Here is a 20,688-nt window from a genome sequence, read left to right on the forward strand (position 1 = left end):
GGGGAGGGGGGAAGGTTGGCAACCCTACTTACAGGAGAGGGAAGGCACTTCCTGGATCCCAATAAGGCTAGTGGGATCGCGGCCCAGCCCACGCCCACACCCGCACTGCAGGGTAGCGGGGTTGGAGCAGACAATCGCCCTCTCCAGCGGGAGGCATCTGTGCACCGAACCCTCCCTGGGGCTGGGGCCTCAACCCACAGCCGGGCTCGGAGCTCAGCCCGCACCCTGCGACAGGCTGCCTGCGCCCCTCGCTGGGCAGCGTTGCCTCAGCCATCTCAGCCCTGCACAGTCAGGGCCACCTAACACCGCCTGCGCGACAGCGGCGCTTCCCCCAGTGACTCGGGGCCCTGCCGTCCCTGCGAGAGGGCCCGGGGGGAAGCTGACTCCCGCCCCATTCCCGCGCCGAGCAAAGGCTGGATTCCCCCTGCTCTCCCACCGCAGGTGCACTCACTCAGCGAGCAACACAGTCACCTCACCGACCCCTCTGCTCTTAGAGAGCCCCCAACCCCGGGAGCTACTAACTCCTGACTGGCCCCCAGCTGCAGAAAATCCAGAGGCAGCCCCGCAAGCCCGCTGCGTAACCCACGAACGCTACCCGGGAGCAGAGCCGGTACCTGGCGGGTTCGGAGCACTGATCTCGGACTCCTGCCTCACTCCTCCTCAGACACAGCCCGTGACAGTGTGGCTGCCTTCAGCCCCTGTCTGGCTCCACCTCCTGAGGGACCCATGAGGAGGAGAAGCTCCCACCGGAGATCAGTTTTCTCTGGCTTCGTTTCCAAGTCTCTCTCGCCCAGCAGTGCAAGGGGGAGGGAGGCTGGCTGTGTTTTGTTCCAAGAGATTTGTTTGTTAACAATAAACAAACAAAAATGAATAAGATGTTTTTCATGCTGCTGGCTTGTGACTCCAGGCCTTGCTTGGTTCTGACTCCAGGCCTTGCTTGGTTTGAGAAACTGAGTGATATTGAGGCTTTGCTCCAAAATGTTAGTCAGACAAATGCAGAGAGAACATGTGCTCCTGGATTCTGAGGAACAGCCAGATCAAACACACTGGTGGCCTGGCTTATGTTCTGTAATTGTCAGGTTATTTCCCAACACAGTTCTGTATTATGAGAATGTTCTTTGGTCCTGTCTACCCAAGCAAGGCTACCAGCACCGGGTGTCTTGTGATAATCAAGGAATCAATTTTATAACAGTCTCTACCGTGCGCACACACAGTCAATCTGGGGCTAAACGCCACCCTCTCTTATTCCCTGTTAAGCTCTGTGTTGCCACCAGTGTCCCTCAGTCTGCCTACCAAGCCTATCTAGGTTTTCATAGTGCATTCATCTGTGTTGATGGATGCTCTGTATGGGATGTGGGCCTGGGTGCTGGTGCAGCAGAAGGAAAGCTAGGAGCTGCAGTAGGGCATAGGAGCTGGACACTTGGGAGCAGCTCTTCAACAAATGCTAGAACAAGATGGCCCAATGGCTGTTGCTACAGTAGCCTGTTGCTCCCCAGGCAGAGTTGGGGAGGGGGGATAACAGTACCTAGAACCCATTTCCAAATTAAGGTCATGGGCAGCTAAGGGGAATCATATCACTCAGGGGAGTGGACTAATGACCCTCACCCCCACCACTTTACTTTTGCTGTAGTTACAAATGGTAACAGAGGTGGGTTCCTTTAATGATCCAGAGAGCCCCCTTCATGATTCAGGAGCATTGCATTGCTCTGTCAGAGAGCTAACAAGGGCACAACTCCTTGCTCAATCTTCAGTCTTCTTCATCAATTCAGGCAGAGGTTTCCAACACAAGCTTTTGACAAACAAACAGTCACGCTGCAATGAGCACCTTACAAATCTGAAACCAGTAAGAGGGATGTGAAATTAGTTGTCACTAGTGATTAGAAACTTTTGGCGGGTATGTGAATTCTCGTTAATACACACTCTCTGCTGCAGAATTCCTTTGATCCTCCTATCTTTATGTTGGAAGCCAACTAGTTTCTAAAATAGGAAATGCCATGCAGGACCACCCTCTATAAATATTAAAATCTGACAATAACTCTCAAATGGTTGTCAATGGGATTTTTATTGCCCTGAACTTGTTCTGCTTCAAATGTAAGGTACTAGTTCTTTACTAAATGACTTTGAAAGAGGATTGGGTATTGCAGATATTCACTGTTTGTATCAAATACATTTATTTATTTATTTGTCTTGCTAATATTTCTGTATTATAGCTTTTTCACATTACTTCATTTTTGAACTGTACAAAGGCATCAATTATTTACTGAACATCAGTGTGAGTCAGTGGAAGAGTTCTACATCTCTGGGCAGAATCCCAGCACCTGACACTCAATCAAGCACCTCTTTTCTCAACAGAAACCAGAAACTTAGGGTTAGAACTACTGAACTTCTAACAATAAAAGCACATTAGCTGCTTAAAACATGCATATATGTGTTGCAGCAGCAGACTCAACACTGAAAAGAGGCTCATTTAAAAAAGATAGCATTTGGGACACATCAATAAAGCAATAACTGCAGAGGGACAGGTAGTTAAAAACAACTACTGGCCAGAACCATGACCCCAGACCTGAATACACATCAGGAAGGTTGATTCTGTATCCAAATGTGTCTCATGCCCATTTTGCCAAGGAATACCTGTTCTGCCTATTTTTTTCTGGAATTAGAATGTGCTGTACCTTGCAGTTAGGGTGTTCTAGGACTTTCCTGAACTCCATTGTGCTACCTAAATGGCTTATGAGAACAAGGTAGGCTACCAGAAAGAGACAGTGTAGGGAGCTCTGATCTGTGTCATCAAAGCCCAGCAGTCATTAAATAAATTGCACTCACACCACAAGAGTAATGAGATGTTTTATTTCATTTTATTCTAGTGGTTTAATATCACCCCTTTTGCTCTGTGCATCCTATAAAATTCAGTTAACCATTTCATGTGCTCATGCTGTTATTTGGATTTACTGTGGAAATTTTTGCACACAATTTCTAGCTTGAGTTAACTGATTTTGTCACTATAATTTTCACACTTTGAATTAACTTCACTTTGCAGTTTTATCAGCTAATACACAACTACAGTAAAACAGCCGCCATGATTTTAAGCCATCATTCATTGCCAATGTTGAAAATGCTCATCACTTTTGGAAGTAATTTTGCATCTAGTGGTGGTTTCTTCTGGCTGCCAGGCTGCAGGAATTTCTTAATTGTGGGGATGTTGCTTATCCTTGCTTTAAAAGCCTGGAATGAGAAACAGTACAACATTTAACAGCAAAGAAATAACAGCAAAAGATACTTGGACCAGACATATGTTAATCATGTTTTTAAAAAGAGATCCTCTGGCCTGACCCTGCAATGAATTGTAAGTGAGCTGTGCAACAAAGCCCCATTGACTACAGGGAGGCTCTGTGCAGGTGCAGGGTACAATGCTTCACCCAAGGAATGCCTGCTGTCAAGAGGCTGCCAGAGAACTATAAAAAGAAATCTATGGCCCTGATCTTGTATCTGAGTTTCTGTTTAAGTTTTGTCAGGGGAAATTTGAGTCGTAAGACTGAGGTCTGGATCACCCAGATATTGGACATTGGACTGTAACCTATGGAACTAATCCTGGAAGAACTATTTGCAATGTATGGTAACACCCATGGTTTCATGTTCTCTGTGTATATAAAATCATCCTACTGTAGTTTCCACTGCATGCATCCAGTGAAGCGGGCTGTAGCCCACAAAAGCTTATGCTCAAGTAAATTTGTTAGTCTCTAAGGTGCCACAAGTACTCCTGTTCTTTTTGCAGATACAGACTAACACAGCTGCTACTCTGAAACCTGTCATTATGCAAGGCACTGAATTTAGCCATATGGAGTGGAAATCCATCAACTTCATGAAAAAAATCTTGTACAGATACAGACATCTTCCTTTCCAAATGCAAACAGATGGACATCATACCAAAAGGACTGAAGGTAAAAAAATCCATTACACTCTACATACCACACAGACTATGCTGACATATTGTGCCACACTCTCAAAGAAACTGCGGAACCACCTGATCAACATCTGTCATAAATATAAAGGGAAGGGCAAACACCTTTAAATTCCTCCTGGCCAGAGGAAAAAACCCTTTCACGTGTAAAGGGTTAAGAAGCTAAGACAACCTCGCTGGCACCTGACCAAAAATTACCAATGTGGAGACAAGATACTTTCAAAGCTGGAGGGGCAGGGAGAGAAACAAAGGGTTCTCTGTCTGTGTGTGTGTTGCTTTTGCCGGGACCAGAGCAAGAATGCAGGTCAGAACTCCTGTAAAGGGTTAATAAGCAATCTAGTTAGATATGCATTAGATTCTGTTTTGTTTAAATGGCTGATAAAATAAGCTGTGCTGAATGGAATGTACATTCCTTATTTTTGTGTCTTTTTGTAACTTAAGGTTTTGCCCAGAGGGATTCTCTAGGTTTTGAATCTGATTACCCTGTAATGTATTTACCATCCTGATTTTACAGAGGTGATTCTTTTACTTTTTCTTCAATTAAAATTCTTCTTCTAAGAACCTGATTGCTTTTTCATTGTTCTTAAGATCCAAAGGTTTGGGTCTGTGTTCACCTATGCAAATTGGTGAGGATTTTTATCAAGCCTTCCCCAGGAAAGGGGGTGTAGGGCTTGGGGGGATTTTGAGGGGAAAGACTTTTCAAGTGGGCTCTTTCCCTGTTATATTTGTTAGATGCTTGGTGGTGGCAGCAATAAAGTCCAGGGACAAAAGGTAAAATAGTTTGTACCTTGGGGAATTTTTAACCTAAGCTGGTAAAAATAAGTGTAGGGGGTTTTTCCATGCAGGTCCCCACATCTGTACCCCAGAGTTCAGAGTGGGGAAGGAACCTTGACAACATCCTATACAGCAAACAGGGAAATATTAAGAATGAGCTCTCAAAACTGGATACTCTCATAAAAAAAAAACAACCTTCCACACAAACTTCTTCATGGCTGGACTTTACTAAACACACACTTTGCTTCTTTACAAAAGAAAAAGGACACTAACCCATCTAAACTACTACATGCCACAAGGGGTCACAACAGTGGTTCCCTTAACCCACCCAGCAATATTGTTAATCTGTCCAGCTATACTCTTAGCCCAGCAGAAGAATCTGTCCTATCTCGGGACCTCTCCTTCTGCTCCTCAATCCCCACGAACATGATACAGTTCTGTGGTGACCTAGAATCCTATTTTCGACATCTCCGTCTTCCAACACACCTCTGAATAGCATACTAACCCACAGAGACCTTCCTACCAACACTACAAGAAGGATTCTGGGTGGACTCCTCCTGAAGGTTGAAACAACAGACTGGACTTCTACATAGAGTGCTTCTGCTGACGTGCATGGGCTGAAGTTGTGGAAAAGCAGCATCACTTGCCCCATAACCTCAGCCATGCAGAACACAATGCCATCCACAGCCTCAGAAACAACTCTGACATCATAATCAAAAGGCTGACAAAAGGAGGTGCTGTCGTCGTCATGAATAGGTCAGAATATGAACAAGAGGCTGCTAGGCAGCTCTTCAACACCACAGTCCATGAGCCATTACCCTCTGAGGGTTACCAAAAGAAACTACAGCACTTGCTCAAGAAACTCCCTGAAAAAGCACAAGAGCAAATCCGCACGGACACACTCCTAGAACCCCGAGCAGGGGTATTTTATCTGCTACCCAAGATCCATAAACCTAGAAATCCTGGACGCCCTATCATCTCAGGCATTGGCACCTTGACAGCAGGATTGTCTGGCTATGTAGACTCCCTCCTCAGGCCCTATGCTACCAGCACTCCCAGCTATCATCGAGACACCACTGACTTCCTGAAGAAACTAAAATCCATCGGTGATCTTCCTGATAATACCGTCCTAGCCACTATGGGTGTAGAAGCCCTCTACACCAACATTCCATACAAAGATGGACTACAAGCTGTCAGGAACAGTATCCCCAATAATGTCACGGGAAACCTGGTGGCTGAACTTTGTGACTTTGTCCTCACCCATAACTATTTCACATTTGGGGACAATGTATACCTTCAAATCAGTGGCACTGCTATGGGTACCCGCGTGGCCCCACAGTATGCCAACATTTTTATGGCTGACTTAGAACAATGCTTCCACAGCTCTCGTCCCCTAATGCCCCTACTCTATTTGCGCTATATTGATGACATCTTCATCATCTGGACCCATGCAAAAGAAGCTCTTGAGGAATTCCACCATGATTTCAACAATTTCCATCCCACCATCAACCTCAGCCTGGTCCAGTCCACACAAGAGATCCACTTCCTGGACACTACAGTGCTAATAAACGATGGTCACATAAACACCACCCTGTACCGGAAACCTACTGACCGCTATTCCTACCTACATGCCTCCAGCTTTCACCCTGACCACACCACACGATCCATTGTCTACAGCCAAGCTCTACGATACAACCACATTTGCTCCAACCCTTCAGACAGAGACAAACACCTACAAGATCTCTATCAAGCATTCTTACAACTACAATACCCACCTGTGGAAGTGAAGAAATAGATTGATGGAGCCAGAAGAGTTCCCAGAAGTCACCTACTACAGGACAGGCCTAACAAAGAAAATAACAGAATGCCACTAGCCGTCACCTTCAGCCCCCAACTAAAACCCTCCAACGCATTATCAAGGATCTACAACCTATCCTGAAGGATGACCCAACACTCTCACAAATCTTGGAAGACAGGCCAGTCCTTGCTTACAGACAGCCCCCCAACCTGAAGCAAATACTCACCAGCAACCACATACCACACAACAGAACCACTAACCCAGGAACCTATCCTTGCAACAAAGCCCGTTGCCAACTGTGCTCACATATCTATTCAGGGGACACCATCCCAGGGCCTAATAACATCAGCCACACTATCAGAGGCTCGTTCACCTGCACATCTACCAATGTGATATATGCCATCATGTGCCAGCAATGCCCCTCTGCCATGGGCATTGGCCAAACCAGACAGTCTCTACATAAAAGAATAAATGGACACAAATCAGATGTCAAGAATTAAAACATTCAAAAACCAGTCGGAGAACACTTCAATCTCTCTGGTCACTCGATTACAGACCTAAAACTCGCAGTTCTTCAACAAAAAAAACTTCAGAAACAGACTCCAATGAGAGACTGCTGAATTGGAATTAATTTGGAAACTGGACACCATTAAATTAGGCTTAAATAAAGACTGGGAGTGGATGTGTCATTATACAAAGTAAAACTATTTCCCCATGTTTATTTTTCCCCTTACTGTTCCTCACATGTTCTTGTCAACTGTTGGAAATGGCCCATCTTGATCATCACTACAAAAGGTTTTTTGTCCTCTCCTGCTGGTAATAGCTCACCTTAACTGATCATTCTCATTATAGTGTGTATGGTAACACCCATTGTTTCATGTTCTCTGTGTATATAAAATCATCCTACTGTATTTTCCACTGCATTCATCTGATGAAGTGGGCTGTAGCCCACGAAAGCTTATGCTCAAATAAAATTGTTAGTCTCTAAGGTGCCACAAGTACTCCTGTTCTTTCTGCGGATACAGACTAACGTGGTTTGTAGCATTAATGCGGGGTTCATACACTTGGCAACATTCAGGGCACACTCGGAGTGTTGTGTAGGAGCAGTGCACACACGGCTCCTCTCAAGGGCATGAACCTTGGAATCTCGCCCAGATGACATGAACCGTGGGAAGCCTCCCAGGACTGGGCTGAAGGCCCGAGAGCAAGGAATGCGGTAGATAGATATTGGTAAATAAGAATATTAACAAAGTCAGTGTATTCCTTTTATCTGTTGGAGTATGTAATGCGCAGGAGGAGGGAGAGAAATAAAAGAGAGGGTGGAAAGCTGACAGGCAGACCAGCCCGTCGGCAGACCAGCCTGCTTGTTTGCTTAAAGCTTGTTCTATCTTGTATTTGGACCGCAACAGCGGTTGCTACTCTGAAACATCTCTACTATGAAACTGACCTAAAAACTCTATTCATATCTCTATGTATAATGACCTTTTAACTTAGTGTCTCTTTTTTTAAAAAAAATCTTGGCTTAGTTAATAAGAATTGGCTGTAAGTGTGTATTTGGGTAAGATCTGGAATATTCATTGACCTGGTGAGTAATGCGTCCACTCCTTTGGGATTGGTAGAACTTTATCTATGATGAACAACATTTTAAATAATCCTTATCATATTTGACTTGGCTGTGTGGGTGGGTGCCCAAGGCTGGGTTGCTTTAAGAGAACTGGGTTTTGGCTTCTGGGTCACCAGTAAGATGTTGTATAAGCTGTTTTGTTGCTGGCTTGGTGAATCAAAGTATTAGAATAAACCACCAGTTTAGGGGATCGTCTGCCCCATTCTTTGCACTTTGCCCTGATTGAGCAGTCTCAGCATGGCCCACCTGGGGCACCAGTCACAGTTTCATTTTGACATTGTGGAGAAAACCGCACTTTTGCCTTCTTATTATAACTTTTCCCCTCAACTCTGGAAAAAGGATGAACAAATGATTCTCTCCTCCCTCCTATCCCAACGTGCACTAACTTTTTCTCCACCATTTTCTAGTACCATTTAAAAAAAAAAATTTTTTTTTTAAAAATGGGATTTTCCTTGACCAAAACTAATTTTGTATAGAAACTTCTCATTGAGCATATTTTATTTTTTGAAGGAAATTCCTAACTGTTTTGCAAACATTTCCCAACCAGCTCTTGTGGCCCCAGACAGGTAAGGCCCAAAACTTAGATTCTTTTTTTAATAAAACAAAGTTTTACAAACCCTAATATAAATGTTTTAATACATTTTAAAATCTAATTCAATCAATTTTTTTGTTGGCATTTAGACCCATCCTGGCTGTGTTTACAACCAAAATATGGCAACTTTGCATGAGAGAGTGGAGGAAGCAGTTGTTGGAGCTGGCAAAGGAAAGCTGTTGAAGGAAATGCAGTGGAAGTACTAGGAACCTTTAATCTGAGCTGTTCCTAAGCACCATGTTAGCACAGTGTTGGTGCCAGAGGATTGAGAATTCAAGGAAGCACGCAGTAATTTGTAGGCCAGTAGGCACTCCTTGGGATGATCTAGCCCTGCAGGCATCTCAGGCCCATTTAAGGAACTCTCTGAATACTGTTTGGTTTCTTTGAAGGAGAATTACCATATTTCTAGTTATCTATTCTATTCTGATTCTAAGAGAACCAGGTGATGGTTATGATATTGCAATCCACCAAATTCAGATCGGATTGCAAATCTAAATTTTTCTCTATCGTTTGAGGGGATTCAAAACCAAAGTTTCTCTTCTGTCAGATGAGGGCTTTGGAAGGTAGAGACAAATCCAAACTTCACAGCTTGGACTTAGATCCAATTTTTTCCAGAGCTCACAGAGGTTCAGATCTACTGTTTTAGATCAGGCTCATTTCTCAATGCAAGGCAAAGTACTGATTGGGCTGGATTCTGCTTTTGTTCACACCAATATAAATCAAGAGTGGCTCCACAGATGTTCTTGTACCTAGTCTGGTGTAAAAGTGGTATAACAGAGAGCAGAATCAGGTGCTCTGTATCTTTATCTCAATGCTATTTAAATCAAACCAAATTCATCCCACCTCCGTTGGCTTCGGGGATTAATCTGACCCCATATTCTTATCCTACATAACATGATTTGTTCAGTAACAGTTTTTAATTTAGGCAATATCCGAAACACTTGTACATGTTTAAGAGCCAGATCATCAGCTTGTGTAAAGCAACATAGCTCCATTGACTTCAATGAGGATCTGTCCCTACACATTTCATTGCCTGTTAGAGATATTAATTCTTTTACCTGTAAGACAGGGAATTTGGAGAGTATATCAGGCTTACACTCTTCTGCCATTAGAATGGTTTCAAGCAGCTGTACATCTGCCCTGCTGAATCGGTTGCCAACAAGAAAATCCTGTCCATGGTCTTTCAAAGCCTACAGGGCAGGAGACAATGAATTTATGCATATAAATGAGACATTCTGTGCTCTGGATAAATACATAAAGTTAAGCCTAATCTGACATTTCAAAATCACATCTAGGTCTGTGTAAGAGTTACCCTTGAAAGGAAGCAATACAAAATACAGCATTGTTTGAACAATTAGAAAACTCAATTTCACCATTGTGGTAGGCCTTATTCAAACTAATACAGCTGTGGGTGTGACAGGAAGGTATGGTCTCTGATAGTAGGAGTTTTTTTTAAATCTGTAGCTCTTATGATCACAGCTGAAATGGGCTGGGCAAGGGGATTTACTCGTCTCTTTCTATGGTCCTCCTCAATGCAAGAGTGACCAGGCTCAGAAACCATTTGAAATAAGTGACCTTAAGCAATTCCAGCTAATAGTTTTACTGACAGTGCAGACAAAGCATAATCCTTAAAAAAAAAAAACCCCACAAACATTTTATAGACCAGGTGGGAAGACACATTCTTTTAACAGTTATTAATACTAATACTGTATAGCGTGCCATAGGTGTGCACAGGTGACAACTGAATATTGATCTTAAAATGTTTGCACAAGGCAGTTTCCAAACACTATCAATGGTGCGGTGCAGACAAGGCACATCTGATGGAGCACATCTGAGACTCCGTGCAACACGATAGTTATTCCAAATAGCTGTAGGGGGTTCACAAGAAACTTAGGGAATCCCAAGCCACTACGACTTTCTCAGTTCAGTGAACAGTAGAATATATTGGACACCTTCACCTATTCCTGCACATTTCGCACCCTTCTCTCCTTTCTCCCCAGTAAGGGGTGAACTTGGTGTTGGAAGCTTTACATAGTTATCCAATGCCAGGTCTGTTCTTGAAGCCCAACTAGCACTTGGCTCCCCACACTGGGTGTGCTACAAGCAGAACTGTAATGTACTTTATATAGCACGTACATTGTACAGACAGCACCATGTGCCAAGAATACTTCAGGAAGACACCTAGCACAGAAGAGATGCTGATGCTACCTTGGCATCTAACAAAGTCTCTCTTAAAGGGGTTTACTAAAAGATGTCACTGGAAATTTGGAGTACAAAAATTATCCTGGCTCTTGTGCAGCTTTGCCATTATGAGGCTAAGAAAATTCCATCAAGCAAGCTCATAAATTTATACTTGCCTTAACTAGTTCTTCCATGGGCACTCCAAATATATCTGTTCTCATACAATACAGGCTGAATGTGCATTTACTAGCATAGATCCAGGAAATATTATCAAGTGACCAATACTTCAATGGGTGTAAATTGTTGCCTTGCTGTCACATACCTTTTCATATACAGGGAAGTACCTGGTTGTGGCCTTCTCAATGATTGAGGCAAGATGCTTTGCCTTTGCCTCCGGTGGCTGGAGAGGATGATGCATAATAATTTCATTCAGGTCCATTGTTGCTTCCACATACATATCAATCCTGAAAGGCAAAGTGTGTTCACATTGGTTTGAACAACTAGTATTCATATAGATTCCAGCAGTGAAATAACTCCAGGGTCAGGAGGCTTACCACTGACCAATTTGTATTTGCTATTTAAAAAAAAAAAAACACACAAAAAAACAAAAAACACCAATAGATATAAGACATCACCTCCTTTTTCAGAGATGGTTGGAATCATCTATATTAAAGACAGGGCAAATATTTTCGTACTTAGCTTCTAAAAGTTAAGCATAGCTATCTAAATCACCCAAATCTTTATTTAGGCACCTAAGTGAAATCAGTGAGAGGGCAAGATCTAATATTAATGACACACAATGTTTCCCGTTAAGAATTAAGTTGGGACATCACTTTAGCTATAAGTGATATTTGTATCCATAGCCACTAGACCATCATACAACAATACAATTTATTTGCCCTTGCTAATTAATCAGAGGAGTTTGGGGACACATAGGGAGAGTTCTCCATCTGCACGAGCATCTTTCCCCTAAATATGCAGTTCATGGGGACAAAGGGCAGGGATTTCCTTGGCTCTTAGCTTGCAAGAACTGTGTGCTGCTTGCACCTGTGGGAGACAAGACCAACAGTCTTCCTGGAAATGGAGAGTGATATTAGGAGAAATTCTGAACCTCTGCAGCTACAGTACATTTGTTATCTGACTGGCTGGGTTTTGAAACTGCAATGACCTCTGATGAGCTAATCAAGATGAACTCACATGTACTTTTCTGCATCTCTCTAATCTAATCTAGTTATTTAACATTGTTCCAGACCTTAGTATTGTTGACCTTGGCTGGAGGTAAACAGAAATGTGCTGGCTCATCATATAATTTATCAGGATTTTTCCCCCTTCTACTGCACATAGAATAATTATTTTTTTATTGCTATCAGAAAAAGGTAGTGCTGTTACCGTACAGTGCTCTCTCCTTCAGGTCCTTCCCGTAGAGACTGTGTTTCCCTGCTATGTAGTTGAGAATGGCTCTGGTCTGCACCATCTTCATTCCATCAATTTCCACCATGGGCACTTGTTGAAACAGCAGATATCCATCTTTTAAAAGAAAGGTGAGACGTATGACTCAAATAAATTACAGTCTCTCTCCCCAAACTATTATCATTGTCGTGGAGTTGAGAAAACCTCTAACTTGCTATTTTCTTTTTAAGTTGAGGGTCTTTTATCTTATACTGTGAAGTGAAAGAAGTTTACAGTAAAATGTGAATGCTATTTCTTGTGGAAAAGGGTAAACATTCTAATAGCTTAGATTATAACAATAAACTTCTTAGAATTGCTGCAAATCCAATAATGTCTCCAAAATAAAACCTTTAACAGTGATTCAAAGGGACAAACGGTGCATTGTGTAGTTTACTCAGGTAAAGTTCCCACTGAGGTCAATAGGGGAAGACTGAAGGATTTGGCCCCTAAGAAAACTTTTATCATGCTCCATATGAACTTTCCAAAATAATAACTTTTTATACAATGTCTTTAATCTGACCATCTCAAAACACTGTACCAAGCAAACTATAGAGTAACATATGTTACTCTTATAAAACTGGTTTAATAGAGTGGAGGTTGGTGTCCAATATTTGAATGAAACAAAATGGTCTTACTGCAATGTCAATTATGATTCACCATGTTCATGAACCAGTCCAGATTTTTCTTTTTAAAAGACAATTACATTTTCAAGAATTTCACATTAGGATCCACAAACAGTTCTAATTAAAAAAAAAAAAAAAAAAACTCACCCTGCCGTAACTTTAAAAGATCTTCCCTCGTTTCACAGAATTGTTCTTCAAACTGGAAAACAAATGGGTAAAAAAAGAGAGAAAAAGAGTCTCATTGTTACTGCATGTGTTAGGTTAGGAATCACTTGAGAAAATAATGATTAATAGAGTATTTGCTTTTAGAATTTTTCACGTAAAAAGCAGCTGAAGACTTTAAAATATTCTGTATTTAGATAAAATCCTGCCTCTGTCCCGTTCTCCCTTTACGCTTAATTAAAATTTTGTATAGGAGCCTGTGTTAGATTGTGACTATCCCTTCCCAGGTGTGCAAAGTGAACAGAGAGCAAAACAAACTCTCTTCTGTGCAAGAGGCAGCCACAATGTTCTTGCACTCATGACAGGCAATGACTGGGGTGTCTAAGCTCCCCGTGGTGGGCTGAAAGCAGAGCCAAGCATGCGGGAGGAGGGAGAGCACACACAGTAGCTGTTGGGCTATTCTGTGACTTTTTTGCCACAACACACGGCAAGGGAAGAGAAAGGGTTGTGCAGCAGCAAGAATCCCCAGAGGCTTCCTGGCTGACTGCCAACTGGCATGTCAGAGCAGCCCTGCGGCATGTCTTCCAGAGGTAACATGGAAAGCAATTAGTTTCACAAGATACTTACTAATATTAGTATCCTGTCGGGCATAGAGCCCCAGCCCCACAATGATAGGCATATGGTCTCCATCTTGGCCAATATCAGGCACTGAAATGGGGACTTTCAGAATTGGAAGCATGCATCTCTATAGCTTGAGGTAAAGGGTCAGGCTCTACAGGTGAAGCTGTGAAAGCTGTGAAAAGACTCATGTCCTCTGTGGACTGGGAACAGAGGGGGACATATAAAACGCTGACTACAGTGGTCGTCAGTAAGTATAGCACCTGGGCCCTACTATTTGACCTAATGGAGCAGCTCCATTAACTGTAATTATGTCTCATTGTCACCAGGGAAAGCAAGTAAAGGGAGACATGATCACACATCTAGTCATAAGTTTACATGCTGGCTGTATAGTCACTTGTATACCTCCAGTTCTGGGCACTGCATTTCGGGAAAGATGTGGACAAATTGGAGAAAGTCCAGAGAAGAGCAACAAAAATGATTAAAGGTCTAGAAAACATGACCTATGAGAGAAGATTGAAAAAACTGGGTTTGTTTAGTCTGGAAAAGAGAAGACTGAGAGGGGACATGAATCTGATGATCATTTTCAAGTACATAAAAGGTTGTTACAAAGAGGAGGGAGAAAAAATTGTTCTTCTTAACCTCTGAGGATAGGACAAGGAGCAATGGGCTTAAATTGCAGCAAGGGAGGTTTAGGTTGGACATTAGGAAAAAGTTCCTATTAGGGTATTTAAGCACTGGAATAAATTGCCTAGGGAGGTTGTGGAATCTCCATCATTGGAGATTTTTAAGACTAGGTTAAACAAACAAACACCTGTCAGGAATGGTGTAGATAATACTTAGTCCTGCCATGAGTGCAGGGGACTGGATTAGATGACCTCTTGAGGTTCCTTCCAGTCCTATGATTCTATGGGCAATGAGTTCTGAACTAATGACTTAAAATGGTCACATTTGTAATATGGAACAGTCATTTCCACCAAATTATGCATTGCCAACTTGGTTTCTTTAACTTGGTTTCTTTCTATAAAATAGAAACGAACCTCAACTCCAGCTGCTGCCAACAGCCACCGTATCGTTTCCATTCGGCCTCTTCCATTGAAATAGTACAGTTTAGGTTTCCCAGCCATGCTTCCAAGTGTCTGGCTTCCTGTTAAATTAAATAAAGGAAAAGATTTCAAAGAATCAACACAAGAGAGATCAGTGTCTGTGACTCAGGAAGTCAGCACTGCATTCTCAAGTCTCCCTGCTCATTGTATTTAATATATCTGCATTTCCCAAGCACCTGTCACTAGGGCTCCTACTTGCTGCAATTATATAAATAAAATATAATAATAATGCTGGCTATAAAACAAACAAACAAAACACTGAGGACCAGACAGGAGCAGTAGCTTTTCTCAGAATGCTGGAATTCTTCTCTCTCAATGCTGGACCAAAAGGCTCAGAAAGGCACTCACTGATGGAGGGATTTGTAGCTAAATGCTAGAACCACAGGCTTAGAAAAGCACCTGGTAATATTGTGGGGAGGGCGTTGCATTACCATAGATGCTGAAATAAAGGCCTATAACATCTCAGGTTAGGGAACCCTTCCTTCTTTTTTCTGTTCCCTTCTCTCTTTCCCTGTGTTGGTTGTCGCCTCCACCCACCCCAAAGGAAGCTGGCTGGCTAGCTCCCTGCCCTATTGCTGCTCCTGTTGTCTCATGGAGAGAAACTCATTTAAATGGACTGAAATGCCATGAGATCAACTGCTTTTTGTGAGATTTTTGCCATTTGGGACCAATATCAGGAACGTAGCCTTGTAAGATTTTGTCCAATCCCAAATCAGAAGTGGGTAAGGGCTCTATGAGGACCACTGGATTCAGTTTTATTCATTCCCTAACAGCTCTGAAGAGTTCTGCTAAAAGATCCTAATCATACAAAACACCTGTGCAATGAGCTGAATGTCAACACTGTTGTTTTAAAGTCAACAAAAGGAAGTGACTAAAACTGAAGTTCAGATTAAGCAATGAAACATGAAATATTTGTCCCAGGAGACTAGACTAAAGAGCAAACTGAATAAGTTACGCAATGGGATTAGAAGCTGTTGCAATGCTGGACTCTGGGAAGGAACCTATATGTTCTTTTTGCAAACTAGAATATCCACCAGCAGAAAGGATTTACTATAGGTTGAGGGGAAAGAAAGGTGATTCCAAAGAGTATAAATATAAACATTAATGGCCTGACGATCAGAGAAGCTGCTCTGAAAGTGCCATAGTGGAACTTGCTTGACCTTCAATCTTCTTTTAGCTCCTAATCTCAAAGGACAATTTACTGTGTCATTAATCAGTTAGTGGGAGTTGTTTTGCTGCTCAGCGCCTTTGATAATCTGACCTTTATTTTAAAAAACAGATGAAATGTTATCCATGGTATTTGAAAGCCTCACTTTTTTATGAATTTGCCACCTGTGGTGATAGTTATCTGTAAGTCATTCAAACAGCTGCTCTCAAACTGCAGTCTGTGGTTACAGGATGCTAACTCTCCTTGTTTCCACCTGCTAATCCAGGTGATAACATTAAATACGCATGAAATACCTTTCTAGTATAACTTTTTCATGCAAGCAATTGCTGTCCTTGCACCTGGAATGTTATGCAATTACAAATGGGAAGGGTGTGTATGTGTGCATGCAACACGCCCCGGTAACATATGGTGCACACTGAAAAGTTTGAGAACCCTTGCATTAAAACAACTAAAATGTAACTCTGTGACTATTTTAAAGCCCAATTTATTTCAGTACTAATTAGTAGAGTGCTTTATGACTGAGAAACTCTCAAAATACTGTACAGATGACACCAAATATCATTATGACTCTTTTACGTAGAGGGGAACTGAGGTATGTATGGACCTTGCCCAAGACCACCCAGTAAATCAATGGCATAGGCATATAAGAATGGCCATAATGGATCTGACCAATGGTCCATCTAACCTTGTATCCTATCTTCCAACAGTGGTCAATACCAGGTGCTTCAGAGGGAAAGGAACAGAACAGGCAATCAGGGAGTGATCCATCCCCTGTTACCCAGTCCTAGCTTCTGGCAAGCAGAGGCTAGGGACACCCAGAGCATGGAGTTGCATCCCTAACCATCTTGGCTAATACTCACTGATGGACTGATCCTCCATGAATTTATCTTAAATATATATATATATATATATATATAAAACAACAGTCTCCTGATTCCTAATCCAGGGTCCAACCACTGGACCACATTATCTCCCAGTAAGTGCCATTTAAAAATAGAACATGCATGTAACAGCATGCTAGTGCATATTAGTATAATTAGTTATGTCGAGTGCTCATTAAGTTATTATGATATTTTTCATCACTTCTATTGGTAACACATTTCTGTAAATACTTATGAAGTGTAAAACTCTTACATGTAACAAAAATCAGAACAGTGGGACCGATCCTCAACCAGTGAAGTCAAGGGAATGATAATGATTTGTACCAACTAAGGGTTTGACCCTGTGTTTTCATTAAGTGTAGTAGTGAGGAGGAAATTAAAATACTATAAATAGAACACTGTTTCTTCAGCATTTTCTCTAATAATTTTGCCTTCACCTCAAGATGTCTCAGATACTTGCAGCATGTTATATAAACATAGTGTACTTTAGCATGTTGCCACACCTCAGAGAATGACCAGAATAAATTTGCAGAAAAAGTCCCACACAAAATGCTTTATTCTAACCAGAAAGCTGTGGTGTGTGCTGTATACTTTGGTAAACCTTCAGCTATCACCAAGCTAGACTTTTCCCTGTTTTATAACTAAAGGAACTTCAGACAGTAAAGACTCAGAAGATACCCTCCTTAGACACATTTTCTCTAGTAGCCATTTTGTTGTAGTTGCAGAAAAGAAAGTCTAAAGCAAAATGGTATTGTCCTACTTCTGCATTAAATTAAAAGATCTGTTTCACAAGTCCCAGCTGCCTCCTGTGTCCTCAGGAAGGTATTATGGTATTTGTTATGGAGGAGTTCAGCTCTTTTTTATTTGATCATTTTAGATTATCTCCTTACCTCCTCTGTTCTGTCAGCCAGCTTGTACAGTAGCAAGGAGAGTCCAGTGAAAAAACTTTCTTCATTCCAAGTTTGCATTCCTGTTATTGCTGCCTCTCCCCCTTGCTCCTTCCCCTCCCTCAGCTTGTGCTTCCAAACTGTATCCATGCTAGCTTCTCTTTCCAGAAAAATGTCCAGCACTGAAGAAGTAATCAATTTAATTTGCAGCAAAGGAAATGTAGACATTTTTTCCTAATATCTGAGGATAATTAAGAGCTGGAACAGGGAGGTTGAGGAATCCCTGGCCTTGGAGGTTTTTAAGAACAGGTTAGACAAACACCTGTCAGGGATGGCCTAGGCATTCTTAATCCTGCCTCATGGCAGGGTGGAGGATGGACTAGATGAGCTCTTGAGGTCCCTTCTAGCCCTATGTTTCTATCATGGCTAACACCAGTTCAGGCTCCACCAGCAGGAGCAACAGTGTGAGCGCTAGTGTAGATAGAGCTATAGGTAATCACCAGCGTTTTTAGCACTGTGTCATCTCACTCTGCTGAGAGCAGGTCTACCTGATTCGATGGAAAAAAAATGCTGGCAGCACCTACTCTATGCTAGCTCTCCCATAATAGTTAATGCCATGGCAACAATGGAGCTGAAATGGTGTTAGGAACAAATGCCCAGAAATGCCCATGACCTTCAGAAATGCCATGTCTTGATCCTCCCTGAAATCATTATTTTTTTCCTTTCTCCTCTTAACCCTTCTGACGTCTGGATTCCCCTTTTCTCCCTGTGCTACAGCAAGCAGTTGAACAGCACCCGAACTACTTTAATGCACATCAGCCTTATCGTATGGAAAGTTAGCACAACAATTCTATTAATATTTAATCCATTAGACCCATTCACTGAAGTTACTTTCAAACAGTTTGGTCAACTCCCTGTACATTTACATTTCTAAAACTCAGTACTAACCTCTGTGACTCCTGATCCAATCCAAACTCTTCTTGAATAAGAAATAGTGCCTTTGAGTTGTAAGGTTTTGTAGCTCCACCTACTGGGAGGTACATCCAAGTTTGTCCAATAGGTAAAGGAAATGCCCACTGTTAAACAAATTAAATCAGTTGGCTCTGGCTGCTTTCTGACTTGCCACCTGCATCAAAAACTTCCTAATACACACTTGGCTAATCCACAACCCTAAAAGTCCGAAAAAAAATTAATGATGGATTGGGACAGCTATTTGTGGAAAGCATCATTCTTCGTGTTTTCAGTATTACCCTTTCTGGGCGGGAGGCAGCATTTCCCGTCTAGTGGTTAGGGCCCACGGTGACAGCTACACTCAATGGTTAGTCTCTGGCAGCAACCCCAGCTAGTAGGCACAGTTCTTGGGTGGGCTAGGAGAACTTCAGTCCTGCCACTCCACCGGGTTCTGACTCAGGGCTCTGAGAGGCTGGTTCGGCTTTGCTCACTCTGCAGTGCCTTGCGTCAGCATCAAGTCAACTCCCTTCCTTTGCATCCCAACCAGCTGCTGGCCATCCCTGGGGAGTGCTGCCTTCTGGGCTCCCTGCCATGGTCCCAGTCTGAGGGCTGTGGCTCCCCCCATTCCCTGGCTTGTTGCAGGATCCAGCCACGTCTCCCCTGGAGCCTCCTGAGCACATCCTTCTCCTTGGCCTGCCAGCGCCTACTGAGCTGTCTGGCTGCCTTTTAAACACTGCCTCCGTCCCAAGCATGCTTGGCATAGGCGGAGGGCAGGGCCTCCTGAACCCACAGTTGCTCCTTAATCCCCTTCTGTCCAGTGAGTGATTTATACACTCCATCACACAGTCTCCTTCTTCAGAACCAGGGCTGGAAAGCGGTTCTATGTTTCTTGCAACCCCGTCTCTCAAGGAAAAAAATCTGCATTTTTGTGATCCTTCCCTAGCAAGTGAAGGATTTCAGAGCTATACAGCTGCAGGGAGAGGTACCACCACATAATCCCGGGGTTGGTGTTCTTTCATGGTGTTCAGCCTCTGTAGCAGCAGATAGTCACTAGCTGAAAGGCATTCCCGCACAAGTAGTACTTTAAAGCATCCATTGCCCATTTCACTGCTAGGGCCCACTTCTCAGGGAGCAAGCAGGCAGTTTCTTGCAGAAACAACTTCTTCTCCATTGATGTCTAGGGATAGCATCTCACCCAGGCTCACCTTGGAGGCGTCTGTTTGGATTGTAAACTTCTTGTTGAAGTTGGGATGGGCGAGCGATCATGGGAAATCTGCTGTAAATTTGCTACTGACGAACAAAGGATCCCTCCGCAGGTAAATATTGACCTCCCATTAATCAACTGTATGGCTCAACTATGCAAACACTACACAATGGGAACTGATTGATCACTGTGACTTGGGGATTGCTTTATCTCTGTGACTCAGCAAAACCCACATGCCTGGGCTAGTGTCTGCCAGGCACATGGGCCAAGGGTATTGTGGCACTCTGTGCCTCAAAGCAGCAACCTGGAACTCCCATATTCACCACTGTCATATAATTATGATATGTTTTACACCAAGTATGCCTTGTGAGGTATCATTTTAAAAGTCTTCATCTGTTGAACATTAATATCCTGTTGGATCGTATGTGCTATCATTGTATGTGAAGTGATGAAGTTTTGCTCTGTGTGTGTTAATGAAATATGTTGAGAGGTTGGGAACACTCACAACCAGCCTTTCATGTACAACAGTGAAGGATCCAGACATGGCGATGGCTCATTAAAGGGAATCCACACTCCCAAGGGCCATCCCAGGAACTATATACAATGGAGACTTCTCAGAGATAGCACATAGACAATGAAGAATGCTTGAGCAATGGAGACGGACCCCTATGTCACAAACAAAGGTTCTTTCCCGCATGCTGGAAGAAACTAT

The 20,688-nt window shown here is 42.7% G+C and overlaps 1 protein-coding gene across 1 annotated transcript in view; it reads right to left on the minus strand.

Annotated features, from left to right (window-relative positions):
• LOC311518839 (uncharacterized protein) overlaps nucleotides 1-18,875 on the minus strand; it is a 40,616-nt gene extending 21,741 nt beyond the window's left edge. The window contains exons 1-9 of the mRNA XM_084624910.1: nucleotides 18,770-18,875; nucleotides 14,820-14,926; nucleotides 13,147-13,198; nucleotides 12,322-12,454; nucleotides 11,250-11,391; nucleotides 9,805-9,936; nucleotides 3,094-3,222; nucleotides 1,620-1,656; nucleotides 615-656 (exon numbers count right to left, since the gene is read on the minus strand). Of these exons, the coding sequence (XP_084481036.1) occupies nucleotides 615-656; nucleotides 1,620-1,656; nucleotides 3,094-3,222; nucleotides 9,805-9,936; nucleotides 11,250-11,391; nucleotides 12,322-12,454; nucleotides 13,147-13,198; nucleotides 14,820-14,906 (754 nt within the window). The 5' untranslated portion in view covers nucleotides 14,907-14,926; nucleotides 18,770-18,875. The remainder of the gene's footprint in view (nucleotides 1-614; nucleotides 657-1,619; nucleotides 1,657-3,093; nucleotides 3,223-9,804; nucleotides 9,937-11,249; nucleotides 11,392-12,321; nucleotides 12,455-13,146; nucleotides 13,199-14,819; nucleotides 14,927-18,769) is intronic.
• Between the last annotated feature and the right edge of the window lie 1,813 nt (nucleotides 18,876-20,688).

This window comes from Lepidochelys olivacea, assembly GCF_965140295.1.
Source record: "Lepidochelys olivacea isolate rLepOli2 genome assembly, chromosome: 3".
Classification (NCBI taxonomy): domain Eukaryota; kingdom Metazoa; phylum Chordata; order Testudines; family Cheloniidae; genus Lepidochelys; species Lepidochelys olivacea.